Genomic DNA, 20,727 nt, shown 5'->3' with positions numbered 1-20,727 from the left:
TTTACAACTAAGTTATAAGAACGAATCTACAACGAAGTTATAAGAACAAAGTTAATACAAACAAGCTGAAGCTGTCAGAGCTAGTGGATGAAAAGCTCGACGTTGCTATGGATACCAGACGCCATCCTCCCTCCCCACTTCCCCCGTGCGCTTGTAGATGACGTCAGGACTTTAACGCGAGATTTTATCGTGCTGCTCACACAGTGTTGCCATGTCCACTTATTATAAGCAACTTTGGGCTTTTTTTCTCCTGTAAAGTTGCTTGTAAATATTGGTGGTTGCGGTTTTTTAAGCTCGTTTCTAAAGTGCAGTTGCTTATTTGGTCTTGCTTCACATTTTTTCAAAAAATATTTTAACTAGTGTCCATGAAGGACCCCAAAAATGTATTTGTCCCCCTAACCCCCATCTAAAAATGTTTTGTGACAGGAAGCCCCGTACCAGATTTGTGATGTTGTTTAACAAATATTACAAATATTCGTTGTGAGCTTGTATATCGGCTATTTTCAATGCATACACAGACAGTGTAGGTTTAAGTGCTCATGGCCTAGAGCCCTAGTTCAGTGGTTTTTAACCTTTTCAGGCCGCGACCCCCCAAAATAATAATATTTGAACTGCATGGGTAATTATCCCCCACCCTGATAAGCACTGGAATGCAAGAGTTGAGGCATTCAATTTAGTATGACTTGGTTCCCAGATAAATATTATGAATATAGCAGTTGCGAGGCGTTGTGAGTGAGTTTGTAGATCTGGTAAAAAGAAATTAATGTTTCCTCTTTCTTATATTATTTGACAATTTGGCCAATGTTTGAACCATTTTTATCATTTGATGATTACTTTAGATGCAGTAATGGTCTTTTTCTTACTTTCTTTCCCCTTTCTTTCATTCTTTCTTTCTTGACTTCACTGTCATCTGGGGACCCCCCCAAAAGCATGCGGGGACCGGGACCCCACAGGTTGAGAACCACTGTTGCTTCTTTTGGGCTGATTTTCCTAGACCTGGTTCCTTATTTCTCTCCCACAATCTGGCAACACTGCTGCTCAAGTCGAGGAGTCGATCGCCAATATCATCACACACAACAAACATGGCGGACTACCGAGAGGCGCCCTTGGCCACTCGGCCAAAAACGTTGGACCCCAACGAGTATTTTAACCTGTCGCCGGACCTGCGACGTGCCGAGGAGGAGAGAGCGGCCCTGAGGGCCAATCTGAAGAGACAGTACCAGCTGCAGCTCAACAACCCGCACAGGAAAGAGCTGATTGTAAGTGTAGCTACACGTTAGCATGATGCTAGCTAGCAATGTCAGAGCCCCGATGCATGACTATCAGTCATGGATGAACTTCAACATAGTGTTTGCACTTTCTCCCTTTTTGGCCCGCACATCTACTTAAACGTTCAGATTTCAGATATAAAGTGCTTACCTCATGGCCACGGATGTTAAAATTATGTACGTCCCCTCAGAAGTACCCGTATCTTCCGTATTGTTCATTAAAATAGCATTTTAATCCGATCGGTGGCCATTTTCTCTGCATTTCCTCCATATGCTTTCAACTACGCGACCCTATCGGTTGGGAGGTGTATTGCACCCTGATACATAATAACTATGAGAAAATGGCCATCGATCGGATTAAAATGCTTTTTAATGAACAATACGGGAGATACAGGTACTTCTGAGGGCCCGTACATAATTGCAACATCCGTGGTCATGGGGCAAGCACTTTATATTTGAAATCTGAACATTTATGTAGATGTACAGGCCAAAAAGGGAGAAACAGCAAACACTATTTTGAAGATCATCCAAGTCTCATATAATATGACAGTCTTGTATCAAGGCTAGCTAGCTAGCAATGTCAGAGCCCCCTTCATGATGCTGCTAGTGCTGGCCGCATACAACACATGACCAAACATATTATAGTTCTTATTTAAAACGTGTCAGTGGTATTGCATCTGAATGCGGGTACGAAACGCTTCTTTGCTCACCTTATTAGCTGAACTTGGAATTCATTCTTAAGGTGAAAAATACAGTCTCTCGCAGTCAGACCAGTCCACTTTAACAGCAGACATTCATTTCTGAGTCTGACAGGTAAACACAGCTGAAGGTAATCATCACATTGATTGTGTGTGGTTTCATTTTGGCAGCGGTGGAAAAAGTACTCAAATGTTTTACTTAAGTAAAAGTATGAATACTTCATTGTAGAAAAACTCTGTTATTGTTTACTGTTAAGTAAAAGTCTGGAATTCAAAATGTACTTGAGTAAAAGTACAAAAGTATTGTTATCAATGTACTTGAAGTACCAAAAGTAGAAAGTACTCATTATGCAGAATGTCCCATTTCACAAGTTTTCAAATTTATAAAAACCTTTTGAAAATAGCAGATCTACAAGCTCACAAATGTGAGCTTGTAAGCTCACAATGCATTGCGATGCGACGCATTGTGAGCTTGTAGATTGGCTATTTTCAAATGGCCGAAATGTATATATAATAAGGCTGAAGAAGTTGTTACTGTATGCTTTTTAATGATAATAAAAATCTGCAAAGTAACTAGTAACTAAAGTTTTCAAATAATTGTAGTGGAGTAAAAGTACAATATTTGCCCCTAAGATGTAGTGGAGTAGAAGTAAAAGTACTGACAATTGGAAAAATTGTAAAGTAAGTAAAGTAAAAATACCTAAAGATTGTAGTAGCCAATGTATACCAGTGGTGTAAACCTTAGTAACCAAGTACATTTACTCAAGTACTGTACTGTATTTTTTACTTTACTGGAATATTTCAAAATTCTATTCTTTTACCTCTACTCCACTACATCTCAGAGGTAAATATTGTGCTTTTACTCCACTACAATTATTTGAAAACTTGAGTTACTAGTTACTTTGTTAGATTTTGATTATTATTGCAAAACATACATTAACCACTACAGCCCTATATATACATTTACATCTACAAGCTCACAATGCGTCGCATTGCAATGCATTGTGAGCTTGTAGATCTGCTATTTTCAAAAGCATAATGAGGACTTTCTACTTCTGATACCAATACTTTTGTACTTTTACTCAAGTACATTTTGAATTCCTGACTTTTATTTCTACATTGCAGTATTGATACTTGTACCACCACTGATGTATACCATATTATCAATTTTCCTTTGAGAACCACTGGAATAGCGCATACAACATTACCCATTCCTAATTACTCACCCTTAGAAATAAATACATATTTGTTAATTATCTACTGTATGTACACACAGCAGTATGTTGAACGTTGCTGCATCTCTCACACGCCCCCCATTTGTCGCCTGTGGTTATTCTCACCTGGTTCATTTGTCAATATGCTTTTTGTCTGTGCAGGAAGACCCTGCCCTGACCCGTTGGGTGTACGCACGGACCAACCCCTACCCGCACTTCAGACCCACAAACAAGACGTCTCTGCTGGGCGCGCTCTTTGGCATTGTCCCTCTTTTTGTTCTCTACTACACCTTCAAGACCGACAGGGTACGAGACCAGATGCACTGCATTATGTTTGCTTGATACCTCAGGGCTCGTTCATTGGTTGGAACTTCTCATTAATTGATTCAAAATGAAATGTTATGCACTTCCAAATAGGTTGATGCCGCAGGTGCAGGACAAAAAGTTCTTCAGAGACCAAGACCATTTGTTGTTCGAAACGTTATCTTTGCTACTCGGAGCATAAGCTGTCTATGCGGACTATCCTTTTTCTTTGAAACTTCTTGTTAATTACAATGCAACTATCAATTTCATCTTAGCGATTATTCTATCGATTACGTTTTCAATTAATCAAATAACCGAGAAGTGCGTTTTGTAAAATAATCGATCAACCTAGGCCTTGTTTTATACTTCGTGAAGTCTTTGTCACATAACAGCGTTGTGCAAAAATATTTATTACTATCTTTGCCAATAATGACATGCCCAAAATATGGATTATTTTATTAACTTATCGATTAGTTTGATTAATCGTTGCATTGTACCCTTAAAGACTATCCTCATTAGTGACTTTTTAGATGAAGTGTGGTACAAGTACTGTTAGTATACAGATACTATTAAAGCAATAAGCCACAAGAGGCAGTGGTTTACTGTGGATTCTAGAACAGCTATGGGGAGACATGAGGCGCTGCCTCGCTTGGCTTATTACTTTCATAAATGTGTTACTATATATGGCAACATGAAAATCATAGACATATCCCAGTTAAAACCGTTTTAATAACAATTTCACTGCTAGAAAGAATTCTACAAAAAAGTAATTGTTGGTTGCACAAACAAGATAGTTGCTGTGCGAATACACCGACGGTACCGAATGCTACGCGTTGCGCTACCTTGTTCTAAGTGATTTTTAAAACCTTGCACTTACGAAAAGGAGTGATCCTCTTACTTTGCCATAGGAAGAACAGTACAGAACAGTACATTGAATCTTGTAAAAGAAGATGTTGATGATTCATGCAATGATTCATACGGTCAATGTGAATGTTTACAAGCATTTTAGAATAGGTCTCAATCAAGCCAATGGAACAGTCTGTTTTATGACATACTAATAACACTGGTACATGGCTGTTACAGGATGGTACACCCTGTTCTTTACCATTCTACTGTTCTATTCATGTTAGAAGTGACGGTTTCATTTGAGGCACCACTTGCCTCTATTCAGAGGTTTCCATCTAAATAATCACCCAAGAGAAATGTCAGCGAGACCCAGCTGCAATTGTTACACTGCTAGGCTATCACGTTCACTCTTAGAGAAAATAGGCAGCAAGCGAATCATAAAATGCTCATTCATAAAACATGCAGTGGGGAAATGTCTGGAAGGTGAAGAGGGTTTAGGTGATTTTGTTGCCACAGCAACAGCACTGACCCCCCCCCCCATTCTGCTCCTATGTCTACAGGATAACAGAGATGAGCAGATCAAAAACGGGACCCTCGAGCGCAAGTTCAAGTTGGCATACTGAGCTCCAATCTCTGTAGAAGGACTATTATATTCTGATAATGTCAGAGTTGTGTAATTACTGTTAAATTAATAAAATCGTATGTTGTTGAAAACTTTATTGTTATTGTTGAAAAGGCTTTATTGGACTTGTAAACATCGTTAAAACACTCCATCTGTGATCATTTGGATTTGATGTAATTAACTCAAAAGGTCATCAGTTTATTTTTCTCCTATCACCAAATGAAACACAGGAAGTCAAATTTAGGACACAAGATATTTCATTGCATGAAAGTTGATGATAACACATGTATGAGGCTATTTATTGTTAATGCTATACTGTATGTGTCAACTATATATACTGTATATAGGACAGCTTGTATACAGCTTTTATGTCCATTTACTTTTTGTTGGGATTAAAGTGACTGCGAAGTGTCTCCCAGCACTGGTAGTAGCTCTTGTCCAGTCTCTGGCAGGTTTCTAGACCCCATTTGGTCACGGCCATACTGAACGAGGACTCAAACATGAAGGCCTGGAGAAAGAAATGGGGAAAATGTTTGTTGAATACTCATTTATGTCAAAACAAGCGTTTGTGTATTTTCAACCCAAAAAAAGCTATTTCCAGTGAGTAACACAGTTATCAGGTCCAGACAAGATGGAAAAGTTGGACTGAGCTTGCGATAAACATTGGGAGCATGTGTGCAGGCCATATATTTTTTTTATCAACAATAAAATTCAAATATTTTTAATAAACAACTAAAGTTTGATTTACCACTTAATCCCTATTTTATACTTTGTCGTACAACAGTGTCAGATGAAAATAGCTGATCTACAATGTGATGCATTGTTAGCTTGTGGATGTGCCATTTTCACTAGTTTTGAAAATCAATTTATCAAAATATTTTTTCGAATAGTCTATTTAATAGATTTGTTTGATTAACTGTTGCACCCCTACAACTTTTCTCATAAGACATTGTCGTTACCATGGTTCCCTCGGCCACTCTCTCTGGTTGGAGGTCGGTGGTGCTGTTCTTCTCAAAGCATTCTCCGTCAGGGCCGTGTGGGGTCATGATGCTGTGGAGGCTGCCTCCTCCGGGCTGGAAGCCCTCTTCTTTGGCCTCATAGTGGCCCTTGATCAGACCCATGAATTCACTCATGCAGTTCCCTAAAGCACCAACAGGGGGAGGTATGACAACACTACACGTTAGACCAGGTCTACTCAACTTAACATTGCTTAGAGGCAAAATGCAGTTGTGTCCAAGGGCCTTAACCTAAAAAAACACTTCGGGTTTACAAGCTACATGGATTAGGGATATGCTTATATTGTATGGGCCACCGACAGGTGGACATACATTTTGCAATCAATCACCAACGTGTGTGCGTGTACGTGCATATGATATGAGACATTGTGGTCTTACGGTGATAGTATGGTGGACGGAAGGTGTTGTTCGTCACACCCCAGCGAGGCGGGAAGATGACAAAGTCAGCGATGGCCACACCTGGACGAGTGGACTTGGCTGTCAGCACGGTGAAGATGGACGGGTCCTGCAGGTGAATCACACAGGTCAATGCAGGGTGGTTTGTCTAGACCTGAATTCTGTCATCAATTCACATTTAAAGGGATACTTCACTTTAGGGCCGGGGAAACATTTAAAAAATATATTAAAAATAAATGAAAAAAGTTATGGAAAATTCATGGCCCCCTCACGCATTAGTAGGACACTCTAATGCGTGAGGGGGCCATGAATTTTCCATAACTTTTTTCATTTATTTTTAATATATTTTTTAAATGTTTCCCCGGCCCGAAAGTGAAGTATCCCTTTAAGTTCATTCCGAAGAAAATGACCAGTCACTCTTATTCCTGATGTGTAGGATATTCCTGTGTATTGATTCAAGTCTGAATCATCACTGTCGGACAGTTTTTTCTTTGTTGTATTGACAGATAGGATAAATTAACAATCATTCTTTGTTGTTTCATGCAAAAGTAGTGAAAATAGCTGATCAGAAAACAGTTTTTTGCCTAAAATATGCCCAAAATATGGACACCAGGTTGAAAGTGGTTAAATCTGTCTGTGTTCAATAAATATTTAACCACTTGAACCCTACCTACCGCGTGTGAGCTCATAGACTGGCTATCTTTGGCAAAGAGAATAGAAATACTATAGTATTTTATATAGAGCCCTGGGGGACCCTGGTATATAGGGTTTAACAAATGAAAAGTGGGTAACCAATGAAAAGTATTAACACAAGCTTGTAACTATACTGCACATAACTACATTTGATCCATCGGAATAGGTTCTTTTTTTCCTCCATATCCTGAAAAGTAACATTTTTGATCATACAAGGTTTCCACCCGACAGTGATGGCATGTTGATGTATATTTCTGAATACAGTTACTCACCGCATGGTCGAAGGCCACACAGTTGATGACCATGAAGTTATCCAGGTTGTATTTGTACGGTGTGTAGTTTCCATGCCAGGCCACCACGTTGAAGGGAGAGAAATCCTATACAAACAAAACAAACACAAATCACAAACGTCTACCAGACGGCACAAACATAAAAGGACACAAATTGAGTTGTTCAGGTGCGAGGGGGGGGGAAAAGAAACAACGAATTATGTCTTTGTAATCTTGAATTCCCAGAACAAGCACTTCGTGACACAGGGAGCGAGAGAGAGAATGCTGATGATAATGATAAGGATTGTATTTTTGAAATAGGGTGTGCTTGCTTTTGAAATCTCTCGTACCCCTCATTCTTCAAGATACCAGGCTTCAGGTATTATGGGGTAATTGGCTTTACAATCAAACTTTCCCAAACTTCGGGGCGTTATGACTCACACAGCGGAGCGGGGGTGAGGGGAGTGAGGGGCAGCCACAGTGGGCGACAGAGATATTTCTTCATCTCAATTGTTAAAACCACAGCAATTTTATATAGCTTCTCTGTTCCGATAATGGCACTTTCAAAGAGACATTCAATGGCAGCTCTAAAATCGATATAATTCATTACAACTTGAGCTACCTTCGGTGTGACCCACACAAGCACACAAGCACACACACTCTTCACAACTAATATACACTCATGATAAAAGCTCACAATTACACCTATACATGTGCAGAGACACACGCTTCTGTAGCATATCCCCACATATGAGTATACAATCACACCCATGATGTACAGTAATATACACTTACAAAAGCATGTGCGCGCACACACACACACACACACACACACACACACACACACACACACACACACACACACACACACACACACACACACACACACACACACACACACACACACACACACACACACACACACACACACACAATTAACTTGTCTTAAACATTGAGCGGGCTTTGTGGACCCCAAGGCAGGTAGTAATGTTTGGACATTTCAGTTGTAAGAACTCCAGTAACACTCGATTAAAATAAACGGAGAGATGGGGGAGTAGAGGAAACACTTGCACACACACGGACATACAAAACACAAACATATTGGTCCAGTCAAGCAAATAATAAGTTAATTTGAGCAATTTCACTGCACTGTGGGGGAGCCAAACAGCAGGATATGACAGCAGCAGCTTCCTCCCCCTCTGAACAGACCCCCCTACCCCTTCTACACGGTGGTGGAAAGTAACTAAGTACATTTACTCAAGTACTGCACTTTACTTTACTGGAGTATTTACAAATTTCAATACTTTTACTTCTACTCCACTACATATCTCAGAGGCAAATATTATATTTTTTACTCCACTACAATTATTTGACAACTTTAGTTACTAGTTACTTTGTAGATTTTGTTTATTATTACAAAACATACATTACCGACTTCAGCCCTATATACATTTCGGCCATTTGAAAATAGCAGATCTTCAAGCTCACACACAACTTGTAACAGAGTATTTCTACATTGCAATATTGATACTTTTACTTAGGTAGAAAATGTGAGTACTTTTTCCACCACTGCTTCTACACAGTTCTTTCAAGTTGCTTCCAGCCTCCTCCAGGCTCTGGTGAACTCCAGGTGGAGAGGGTCAGGTGCAGCTGCTAACCCCCCCCCCCCCCACCACCACCTCCACGGAAAGACAGAACATACAGGTAGAGACTGAGAAGGACAGAGCAGGGAGATTTGTTGTGCTAACAAAGGCGATACCCCACCCTTGTGTTGATGTTGTCTTTCCCTGCAGTATATAAGGACATTGTCCCCCCCCACACACACACACACACACACACACACACACACACACACACACACACACACACACACACAGACACACAGACACACACACAAACCCCCCCTGTCCCTGTCATACATTATGAGGCGAGTCAATTACACGCCCGACAGGACGTTTCAGGGGGAAATCATTCTCTGAGTGAAACATGCCGAGATTAATGTTTAATTCGGGCAAGGTTTTTTTTATTTGACTATGCAAAGCTATGCAGGTACGCTGTCTGTAACTCGGAGATGCGTTAACTAATTATGAGTGATTAAGCCGTATGAGGGAACCGAGGCGGAAGGCATGCTGAATGGAAAAACGGCTAACGATTTCACGTTAAATCATCGACAACAACTGTTAGGCTAATAGGCCTCACGTGGACGGACACGGTCTCCTGCTAGTAGTGCTGTGGTCTTTATGATAATGGCCCACAAATGTCATAAGTGTGGGATGTGCTGAAACACACAACTGAGAAAATGAGTCAACTAAGAAGGGTGTGAGGTACTACAAATTAACTACATGAAAGGACTAAGATATTTCTAAACGCAAGTACAGTGTACATTAAGCCCAGCCGTTACAGTACCTGCCTAACGTGGACCTCAATACATTCAATTAGCATATGATAATATGAAAATACAAAATTGAAAACATAAGTGCATATAATGAGAACCCTTCAAAAGGGACTTTGGTTGCATTACCTACAAGGTATTTTGAATGCTATTTACTTAGTTGACCAGTGTCACACCCTTGGCCCCCTCCTTTTTCCCTCTACACCAAATCTCCTCAGGGAAGTGGACAATCTACAAGGTATGTGTGTTGCGTTGTGAGCATGTAGATCTGCTATTTTTGCTGCTGAATGTTTGCCCTAAAATAGAGTGTTACATACCTCCCTCAATAGGAGGAGGTGTTTTCAATCACCTCCCCTTCAGAGTGACTTAATAGTGGACAAGGCGATAGTCCAGTCTGCAGTTAGAACAGCAGACTCACCCCCAATATTCCGCCGTAATCTGAAAACTCAACTCCTCAGACTCCACGTCCACCTGATTTGGATGCAGTTTGACCTAGTTATGGCGTCCATGCAGACTTACCGTGGTCATTTGTTCTCATGTTTTTGTTACTTAGGCTTGTTTTTCCTGACCACAATGTTAACATTTAGATAGCAGGTTATTTAATCAGATGCTAGGTCTGTTGTTTCCCTGGTATCCTATAGTTTCAATGTACAGATTAGGTTTTTGATAGTATATTGTCTAGACCGATGCTAGGTTTACTCGTGATCCTGGTTTACTGAGGCACAACACTGTCTCTCTGCATTTGATGTATGTGTTTACCTTGCTTATTGAAAGTCACTCTGGTCAAGAGTGTCTGCTAAATGCCTAAAATTGTTAATTGTAATAGAGAGCAAATGGAGGCTGATGAAGGTTTACGGACAATACACGTCCGTTTGCATGCTGCACTTATCCACATCCACATGTCCCTATTCTGGGGTGAACATTTGGCGAAAATATCAGATCTACAATCTCAAAAAGAAAATATTTGGTGTAGAAGGTAAAAAAAGGAGTGGACCAAGTATAGAGCCCTGGGGGACCGCGCTCAACTAAGTATACGTATATGGTTTAAGTGGTTAATATTTCAAGATGTATCAACAGAGAGTGCAGGTTTTTTTACATTCATATATTCAAACACTCATAAATAAAGTGAATAATTGGCAGACCACCTGTTGGCAGGCAAAGAGCTTTCCCTGGTACTTGTTGATGATGGTGTAACCTGTGGCCACTTCACGATCTTCGTACCATGCAACTGGACACTGGAAGTCCCGTGGATTGGCCAGGCCATTGGCTCCTGCAAAAATTACACACCAACTCATAGGCCTTCATATACACACACACACGACTATCATCAAGTGGTCAAATTAAATAAAGTACAATCAAATGAACCAGCTGTGTGGATCAAGGTGCACGGCAATATAGGAGACAGTGGATCTTCACAAACACCCACACACACACACACACACACACACACACACACACACACACACACACACACACACACACACACACACACACACACACACACACACACACACACACACACACACACACACACACACACACACACACACACACACACACCATCATGTCATACACATAATGATGTGTATCCATACACATTACTTTACATAAACACACATACCTATGGGTCCAAGGTCTGGGAGTTCAAAATGGGCCCCGTACACCTCCAGTATGTAGCCTCTGGTCTCTCCAAACACATCGACACTGAACCGCATCCCTTGCTAAAACACACATATAAGAGGTCGAGGCACAGATGAGATGAGGTCTCCTGTTCTCTTGTATAAATATCAATGCGCTTTAACTGTAGGTTGGTACAGTGGATCACGCTTATCCATAGCTCAGGCTACAATATTAGATTTCTCTTCACACAGACAGTGGAAAACAGAAATCACCTGGATGACACAGATCTCGTTGGGCTCAACCAGCATCTTCCCAAACTCGGTGGTAATCAGGATCTCACCCTTCTGGGGTACTGGATGGGGGACAGAGAGAGAGGCTTTGAGCAATACCATCATCACAAAATATAAGTTTGTAAGTCTTTGTAGAGGTAAAAAAAAATCCTCATTGTTGGACTGACCAATGAGGAAGTCTCCATCGGAGTTATTGAAACACCTGTAAAGACAAAGAATGTGTGATAATCAGGGGACGCAACATCAGAACCATGGGGTCCTACAGCCAAAAACACACAGGCACACACAGGCACACACGTAGCGAACACAGACCTGTCAACCATGGAAGTGTTGCAAGTGTACACGTGAATGCCAATGCCATTGCGAGATTTGCTGTCCCCAGCGCCACAGACAGTGCGCAGTCCCTGAGACATGCAGACAAAGAGTCTCAATCAACAAATTTGCAACGACACCATTTATAACTACTTCTGTAACTGTGACACTTACAGACACAAAGTCCACTTTCTTCTCAGAGGATTTAGGGATGGTGAATGGCAGCCACCGCATCTATATGACAGGAATCACATAATCATGTTATTTAACAAGGACAGGACCTTGTTGTGGTGGCAGTACACAACCAGACTGAATCGATTTAATTGGCCAAGTATGTTCACAAGCATTGCTGCCAAGACACTTGTAACATTGTATAGTTTAGAAGGAGCATAGGGTCAGGCCAGGTGTGAGCAGTATGAACAGTATTGGAACTGTAAGCTGGGCTGAAACAAGACATAATGTTCTGTATCATCATCAGACTTTGTGCTTGTTTTGCAAACTGCTAATAAAGTATTCAATCAATCAAACCAGTTAGAAATATAATAATGGCATTGCACAGATGTTGTACATATTAACTATGGCACCTATTAGATATGTATAGACATTGCACTTGGTAGGTCCCTGAGTGCAAACTGTAAGAACAACAAGGTCAAGGTGTGATGTGTGCATGTGTTTATCCACCACGGTACACAATGACACATGATGCAAGATCAACGTATGTGCATATGTTTCTGTCCCATCCATCCATCCATCCATCCATTCACTCACCCACCCATCCATCCATCCATCCACCCATCCATCCAAGTACCTGGTTAGGATCAGGCTCCACTTCATTCCAGTTCTCCGTTAAGTCTCCGCAGGGCACTGAGGTGAAAGGCTTGTGTTTGGCAGAGGGCAGGATGCGATAGAACCAGCTGGACACAAAACCCCCCCCAAAAAAAACAATAACACGTACGAGATGAACGTCATGTAAAACATGAATTAAAATAACTAACTGAAAAAAATAAAAGAATAGCCATCTTGCTGCTACAGAATTGTCCAGGGCCAACTGAAATTGTTAACAGAACGAACCCACTTGCAAAAAAAAATTCACAAAGATTGCAAGAGAAGGAATCATGCTTATTCTAGGGAACACAGTGTTCAGACTAATCCATAGAGTTAAAATAAAACCTAGAGTACGTACAGCCCCACCCCACCTATTAATTTCAATGAAAGTTGCTCACCCAGCGCATGCTCCCCCGGAAGTACACTCTCCTTCCAGGATTGACACCAATGTTGGCGTCATTAGAGCAGGCGCACTAAGGTGTCACAATTTGGAAGCATGCACACTACAGTTTTGTAGTGTCGTTTATTGCAATACCAGATTTGGCCACTAATTCAGGCTTGCTTCAATAATCCCTGCGGTCCTGGAGGCTTGGTCTAATCACAATGACAGACAGAGATGGTTCACATTACCTCCTCTTATTGGCTGGCCGTGGGCAGGTGAAGGCGGAGCCAGAGAGCTGCTCAGCATAGAGGCCATAGGGACACACCTGAGGATTGTTCTGGGGGGACACAGAAAAGTACAAGACTTTTAGACAGAATGTAGGGATACAGGTCCAGTGGACACATAAACCTTGTGGGCACCTCAACGTTAAAATAGACGATCTACAAGCTCACTTCTAGATCTGCTATTTTTGCCGAAGAGATTTGGTGTAGAGTCAAACAAGAGCGTACCAAGTACAGCTGCAACCTATGGTTTAACATCATACTATAGTATGACCTTTTTATATGGTTTAACAGTATGCTATAGTATTGACTTGTTACATGGTTTAACATTATGCTATAGTATGACCTTTTTACATGGTTTAACGTCATACTATAGTATGATCTTTTTACCTGGTTTAATATGTAGTATGACCTTTTTACATGGTTTAAAGGAGTAGTTCAACCAAAAAAACGACTTATTTTCTATCAAATCCACACCCCACAAAGCCTTGAATTCATGGAGATTTTTGTCGCATTCCTAAGCCAATAATTTGATTATTGGCAGAAAAATGCTAATGTATCCGGTAAGGAGTCTCTTTGAGTCTCCTACCGGAGAGACCGCCGGTAATAACGTTATTGGCTTAGGAATGCGACAAAAACTAAAAAAATCTCCATGAATTCAAGGCTTCATGGGGTGTGTAATTGATAGAAAATAAGTAATGTTTTGGGTGAACTATTCCTTTAACATCATCCTATATTGTAGCTATTTAAGTGGTTAACCACAGATCTATGTAGAAACAGTCCGTTTGAGTCAGTCAGTTTGCTCTGTCACAGCTTACTTCTACTGTACGTGGCTGTTTTGTTAATCAATTTGTGTTTAATGTAATTCACTGGTGATGAGATGAAGGGCAAGATGATACAAATTAACAAACCAATTGAGCGTTGTGAATTAGCTAATGTGTACATGCACTCGTGGGTACGTGAAAGAGACGAAAGGAAAGCAGTGTTGATTTAGAAGAATTACTCAGATTTACTCAGACACTATTTTTGAATAGACGAAAAATAGGGTTTAATAAAAGAATTTAAAAAAATCTATCTACAAAGTAACTTGTAACTAAAGTTTAAAGATAATTGTAGGAGGAGGAGTAAAATATTTGCCTCTAAGATGTAATGGGGTATAAGTATTGATTGAATTCTTGTACATGTATTGAATGTATATTAGCGTGCACTGTCCCGTAATTAAAACAATAAAGCAAAAAAGTTGAAAAACGGAAATTTGCAAGTAAAGTCAAACGAAATACATCAAAGTTGTACAAAAGTACATTGCTTGAGTAAACGTACCTTACTTTCCACCACTGGCGGAGAAAGAAAAAGAGAATGGGGGAATAGGGGAGAGAGAGACAGACAGACAGACAGACAGACAGACAGACAGAGATGCAGACTAGCAGAGAGAGTTACCTGTCCTTCAGGTAGTGAACCCGGACAGCGAGGATCTTCAGATGAGAACTCGTTCCCAAAACCACTTATGTACTGAAATACAGAGAAGATGTTGATGTATTTCACTTTAAATGATAAATAATGTGCAACCCGTGCAGCTTCATTTCTGTCAGGATGTGTGTTCATGTTGGTTATTATGATCAAATCTGAAGGCGTGTTATTAAAGCTGCACTACAGTAACTTTCCTCTTCTACCCCGGATTTGAACCCGGTTTCCTGTAGAAGTGCTGAAAGTTTTTACCATTGAACTAATAGAGCCTGCATGCTTACTCAGGGGATACATTGAATCTTGACCATCAGGTCAAAATTTGTGTCAGATCCTGTGTCTAGGTGAGACATGACCTTTTGACACAATCTAAATGTTTCAATAGAAGAGCAGGGAGACAAAATACCACCATCCCAATTGTATACATTATACTGGATTAACATACTCTAACATACAGATTGGACAAAATTACATTTTATTCAATAAAAAGAGAGAGAACCTCACCCTGGGAATGGGCTGATTGCATTTTTGCCAATGGCATTATGTGGGAAATATGTTTTTTCTGCCAAAACAACTTTTGGTGCAACTGGAATCTCAGTTAAGGTACAATTATTATTATGCTATTCTCCAAAATTGTCAGTCAGTGGACTTGCACTGATATGTCGCCCTCCCCTCTTTATGACTGAACACCAACAAACTGGCCCATGCACAAACCAAATAAATGTTGCTGAGTCATTCCTGCTCTGCAAAAAGCACAGACTGTGTGCTGTCCTGTTGTACTATAGCCTATACCGGACATGCGTAAACCTGTTGATAAATCAAATAGGGTAATCCTCTCCTGTTCCATTTCATATTGATTTTGTGATAGGCTATTAGACAAAAACATATATAAAATCATAATCATCATAATACAAAGTCCCATAATGCCACGCCAAGGCCAGGGGACTCTGAACTGAATCATGTGTACAAAGAGACATAAACAGTAACAGTAACAGTAATGACCACACATAATAATAATTTAATCTCTTAAATGCATTTGCATTTTGAACTACCAGTGTTAGTGGTGGAAAAGGTACTCAAAGGTTTTACTTAAGTAAAAGTATCAATACTGCAATGTAGATATACTCTGATACAAGTAGAAGTCCCGTATTAAAAAATTACTTGAGTAAAAGTACAAAAGGATTGGTATCAAAATGTACTTAAAGTACCAAAAGTAGAAAGTACTCAAGTTTTAAAATGTATAAAAATCTTTTGAAAATAGCAGATCAGCTATTTTCAAATGGCCAAAATGTATATAAGGCTGAAGTGGTTAATGTATGTTTTGTAATAATGATCAAAATCTACAAAGTAACTAAAGTTTTCAAATAATTGTAGTGGAGTAAAAGTAAAAGTATACAAAATTGGAAATAACCTACTCCAGTAAAGTAAAAGTACCTCAAACATGTACTTAAATACAGTACTTAAGTAAATGTACATAGTTATTTTCCACCACTGCCTACCTACTGAAGTTCTGAACTACCAGTGTACAAACTTTTTCAAGGCAGCCGACCACATCTGGGCAGCTGCTGAATACTGCACTGTGATTGGCCTGTTAGGGAACACCCCTCAGCAAGCCAGCATGCCACTGTCAAATGATGATCATCCACTGCTATGCGAACAACATGTACAATAACAACTTCAACTCGTACAGAGTTGATAAACTTTTAACATATTACAAAGCACAGGCTATATACATACTTTTGCATTGTCATGCACCGTGCAGCCAAGTTAGGCTATTCTTCATGAAATGAGCAGGCTAGAGAAAAAAGGTTTGAAGGACGCAAACAAAGAAAACATACTGATTGATTACCTTCAGTCCGGCCATGGTGCTGCTGGCTGTGTGCTTTTCTCCACCAAAAAAGGTTTCTGTTATTATGGTTGCTGGTTAAATTGTTACTTATGTCCTTATAGATGAGTGCTCTTCGACCAACGTCCAACACACAACTGGGTGAAGGGAAGAGGGAAGGGAAGGGAAGGGGGCCGGGGGATGGATTTATAGACTTTCTCAATATGGGTTTAATTAAGTACAGACCTCGTCCGTGACGTCAGCATGGGGTTCTCTTGCACAGAAGGGGCAGGGTGCATGAGGTCGAATCTAACCCAGTAGGTCAACAAAGTCCCCTAGTGTCAACAAGACCAGCACAGCAGCTGTTTTTAAAACCACGTGAATCAAAAGGTATTACAAAGTGATGAATGTGGATCCCAAGAATAAAATAAATAAATAATAAAGAACATCAATTAAAAACGTGTCACCTTATATAATATGATTACATAATGGATGAAAATAGAAATACAAGTTTTTTGATTGATTGGTTGAATACTTTATTTTATACACTGGGCCCTATCTTGGCCGGTGCCTTACCCCTTCGCACTACCCACTACCCACTACCCGTGAATTTCGCACAAGGCAGCTGGCACTGCATGTCCCTAAACGGTATATCTTACGGCCGCACTACGCGCTATACATCATGCCGACTCCATTATTTGCGCCTGGAGGTGTGGCCGTGGGCGTGTTGTTACATTATCCCTAAAATTGCTATCTTGCTCACACACGTTTGGGAAAGCGCATAGCGGTTTCTAAAACCAACCGCTATGCCAAATTTGTTTGGTAGAGCGCGCCTGCACTGGACTGCACTGTCGAGAGGCGGGCCGGGCGCACAACGGCACAACATTCAGACGCTCCCTCTCTCCTAATTCTCAGCGAATGTCTGTGATTCTAATTTTCCTATAATCAGCATAAGTGAAAGTGTGAATTCCTTGTGTCAATTGTGTTTATATAAGATGATAGTCTATTCATCTTCATTAATCAATCCATTGTGCAGGAAATATAGAACAGATTACAATATTTTAATATTCTCTACAATCAGTAACATAGGTGATACTTACGTCTATCAAACATGGTTTTATTGAAAGACAATCAAAGGCTAGAGCGTATGAAGCAAACGTTGGGTGTAGTTTTTTTGTTGTTGTTTTTTTTCCAACGTTTTAAGTGCCTCAGTGCGGCCGCAGAGTGCACTTCAGAATTAAGTGATTGTGAATGTGATTGTCATTACAAGTGTACTGTAATCCACAAAAGTGTGACTGTTAATTCCACAACAGTAAGGTAAAACCTAAAAACACCACAGAACAGGAAGCCGTGTCACTACAAACTAAAACACAGACAGATCCTGACAATGGGTATCCCTGCTTTCTTGCATATCTTGAAGACCAGGCCCATTGCAAGTTGTTAAGTCTTGTGTGCAAACAAAAAAACAAACAAAAACGTGTCACCAAGATTTCATTAGCCTCATTTCATTAGCCTCCAACAATTTGCTGCTCCTTTGGCCGTTGTCACCTACAGCCTGAATTTCCATTTCGTTTCACTTCATATCATTGTAATAGTAGTGATAGCTTTAATTGTCTCCGCCAGGCCGAAAGGCATGGCGAGAGAGTATGTTTTCGCCCCTGTCCGTCCGTGTGTCCGTCCGTCCGTCCGTGTGTCCTGTCTGTGTGTTAGCACCAAATCTCCGGCACCGTTGGCCCGGTCGCTGCGAAAGTGTGCACACACACTCCCTGGATGCCAATTCAGAACCTCTGCCTCAAATTATTCACATGGGCTTTTCATAGCGCCACCAGGAGGCCGATTTGTGCAAAACCCATTTTTTCCCTTTACTCCTACAGTTTTTAACCAAACCTCATGCAAATCGGTACACAGTATCTCTATAGTCATGTGATCAACCCTGATCTGTCCGATTTCCCATATTCCATCCTCATTGGCTAAGGTTACCATCCAAAGTTTGCAGGATTGGTCCGTTTTGAACAAACTGCCTCAAATCATGAACGCAGCTTGCCATTTCCATAAAATTGCACACACACATTCCCACTAGGCCGAGGAATAAATGGCACTTAAAACTTTTCACATCAGCCTCATGGTGGCGCTATAACAGGCCGTTTTGCATTTTTAACTATAACTGCACCGATATGCGTGAAACTTTGCACGCCTACTCCCTAGAGGCCAAGGAAAAACATCTGCACTGCATTTTTCACATCTGCTTTTTACAGCGCCACCAGGAGGCCGACTTATGTCAAATACATTTTTGGATATTAATCCTTCAGATTTGATCCAAACATCACGCAAATCGGTACACAGTATCTCTATAGTCATGTGATCAAGACGCATCTGTCCGATATTTCATATTCCATCCTGATTGGCTAAGGTTGACTCAAATCATGAACGCGGCGTGCGATTTCCGTGAAAATTTGCACGCACATTCCCACTAGGCAGAGGAAGAAATGCCACCCTTTTCACATTGGCCTATTATAGCGCCACCAGGAGGCCACAATAACTTACCTGACCTGGCGGAGACCTGTGCTCCGAGGAGCACTTTTTCTAGTTATTTGTGTGCTTATCAATCATGCTGCTGTAATTCATTAATTGATTCCATCTCCCAAAAACAATTGTCAGTCATTGTGCATCATAAACGCATGCACTAAACGATAAAGTATAGCCTATTCATATAACTAGTAGACTAAGAATAATGATGATCCTGCATGAATTAATGCAGGATGTAGGCTCATGAATTGTCGTTGCTCACCATTAACACATTACTATGACTTTATCCCATATGTGATTAGTTCACACGCTTCAAGATCATAGGCCTAATGTTAACTCACAGTTACTACATAAATTCATTGATTTGTGACTGATCTTCATACATTTAACACTTTATTTCAGGACCAACTGGAAAAATGTGGTCCTCGGAGCACAGGTCTCTGCCAGGCCAGGTAGAAAAAGTAAATAAAAAAGATTTCAGCCAATCAGGATGAAATATGACAAATCGGACGGTCCGTCTTGATGACATGACAAGACAATCGGCCTCCTGGTGGCACTTTAACAGTCCAATGTGAAGTTTCATGGCAATCGGACACTGCGTTCATGATATGAGGCATTTTGTTCAAAACGGACCACTCCTGCAAACTGCCATTCTTAGCAATCAGAATGGAATATAAAAAATCTGACAGATCCGTCATGATCACATGGCTATAGAGATAATGTGTATTTGTTTTGCAAAAATTGGCCTGGTGGCGCTATAATAGGCCAATGTGAAAAGGGTGGCATTTCTTCCTCGGCCTAGTGGGAATGTGCGTGCAAAGTTTCACAGCAATCCGTCGCTGCGTTCATGATTTGAGGCCTTTTGCTCAAAACGAGCCACTCCTACAAACAAAAATCGGCTTCCTGGTGGTGCTATAAAAGGTTGATGTGAAAAATGCAGGGCAGAGGTTTTTCCTTGCGCGCAAAGTTTCTGGTGGCACTATAACGGGCCGATGTGAAAATTCTGGGCCACTGGTTCTGCTCTGGCCTCCAGGGAGTGTACGTGCACAGTTTCACACCGATCGGTCCAACTGGGCCGGAGATTAGCTGCTCACAGACAGACGGACGAACACACACACACAAGGACGCACAGACTGACAGGGGCGAATACATAGTCTCGGCCACAACTTCGGCCTGTTGGAGACAATTAGAGAATGAATCAGACATGATCATTAAGCTAAACAGGATGGATGGATGGATTGATGGATGGATGGAAAGAGCAAAGTTATAGGAGCAATAGATATTCCCAGGGGTCCCCAGTGACTTATCATTATGGCCCAAAGGGCCCTGGCTGTTCCCCTCTCCATAGTTAAAAAGCTCCAGAACAGAAAGACAGAGTCTGACCAGCAGATGTATGCAGAAAGCAATGCTTGTCTGTTGGATATACAACCTTACGACAAGCAAAAGTGAACCGTAATCCCTACCGCTACACTCCTCCACCAGTGACAC

The 20,727-nt window shown here is 40.8% G+C and overlaps 2 protein-coding genes across 2 annotated transcripts; one reads left to right on the top strand and one right to left on the bottom strand.

The window, feature by feature from the left end:
• Nucleotides 1-1,081: 1,081 nt before the first annotated feature.
• Nucleotides 1,082-5,043, top strand: ndufb4 (NADH:ubiquinone oxidoreductase subunit B4). Its single transcript, XM_080417276.1, has 3 exons — nt 1,082-1,259; nt 3,343-3,486; nt 4,890-5,043. The coding sequence occupies exons 1-3, from the start codon at nt 1,083-1,085 to the stop codon at nt 4,950-4,952; spliced, it is 384 nt and encodes a 127-aa protein (XP_080273402.1). The 5' UTR covers nt 1,082; the 3' UTR covers nt 4,953-5,043.
• Nucleotides 5,044-5,169: 126 nt separating this feature from the next.
• On the bottom strand, nt 5,170-16,876 carry hgd (homogentisate 1,2-dioxygenase). The gene is made up of 14 exons (XM_080417275.1): nt 16,738-16,876; nt 14,865-14,936; nt 13,395-13,483; nt 12,748-12,853; nt 12,114-12,173; nt 11,940-12,031; nt 11,795-11,829; nt 11,610-11,689; nt 11,339-11,438; nt 10,863-10,987; nt 7,329-7,433; nt 6,346-6,472; nt 5,911-6,092; nt 5,170-5,459 (listed from the first exon to the last, which is right to left on the bottom strand). Exons 1-14 carry the CDS (start codon nt 16,750-16,752, stop codon nt 5,328-5,330), a joined length of 1,320 nt encoding a protein of 439 aa, XP_080273401.1. The 5' UTR covers nt 16,753-16,876; the 3' UTR covers nt 5,170-5,327.
• Nucleotides 16,877-20,727: the final 3,851 nt, after the last annotated feature.

The sequence above is a fragment of the Gymnoscopelus braueri genome (assembly GCF_963280865.1).
Source record: "Gymnoscopelus braueri genome assembly, chromosome: 21".
Taxonomy (NCBI): Eukaryota; Metazoa; Chordata; class Actinopteri; order Myctophiformes; family Myctophidae; genus Gymnoscopelus; species Gymnoscopelus braueri.
The sequence above is the reverse complement of the archived record's forward strand: the minus strand, read 5'-3'. Positions and strand labels throughout refer to the sequence as shown.

Coding starts and splice junctions, on each gene's coding strand:
- hgd (XM_080417275.1), bottom strand. Junction 12,854..13,394: donor CGGCCAGCCAATAAGAGGAG/GTAATGTGAACC, acceptor TTTTGTGTCCAG/CTGGTTCTATCGCATCCTGC. Junction 11,439..11,609: donor ACGAGATCTGTGTCATCCAG/GTGATTTCTGTT, acceptor TGTGTGTTTTAG/CAAGGGATGCGGTTCAGTGT.
- ndufb4 (XM_080417276.1), top strand. CDS start 1,083: ATGGCGGACTACCGAGAGGCGCCCTTGGCCACTCGGCCAAAAACGTTG. Junction 1,260..3,342: donor CGCACAGGAAAGAGCTGATT/GTAAGTGTAGCT, acceptor TTGTCTGTGCAG/GAAGACCCTGCCCTGACCCG. Junction 3,487..4,889: donor ACACCTTCAAGACCGACAGG/GTACGAGACCAG, acceptor CTATGTCTACAG/GATAACAGAGATGAGCAGAT.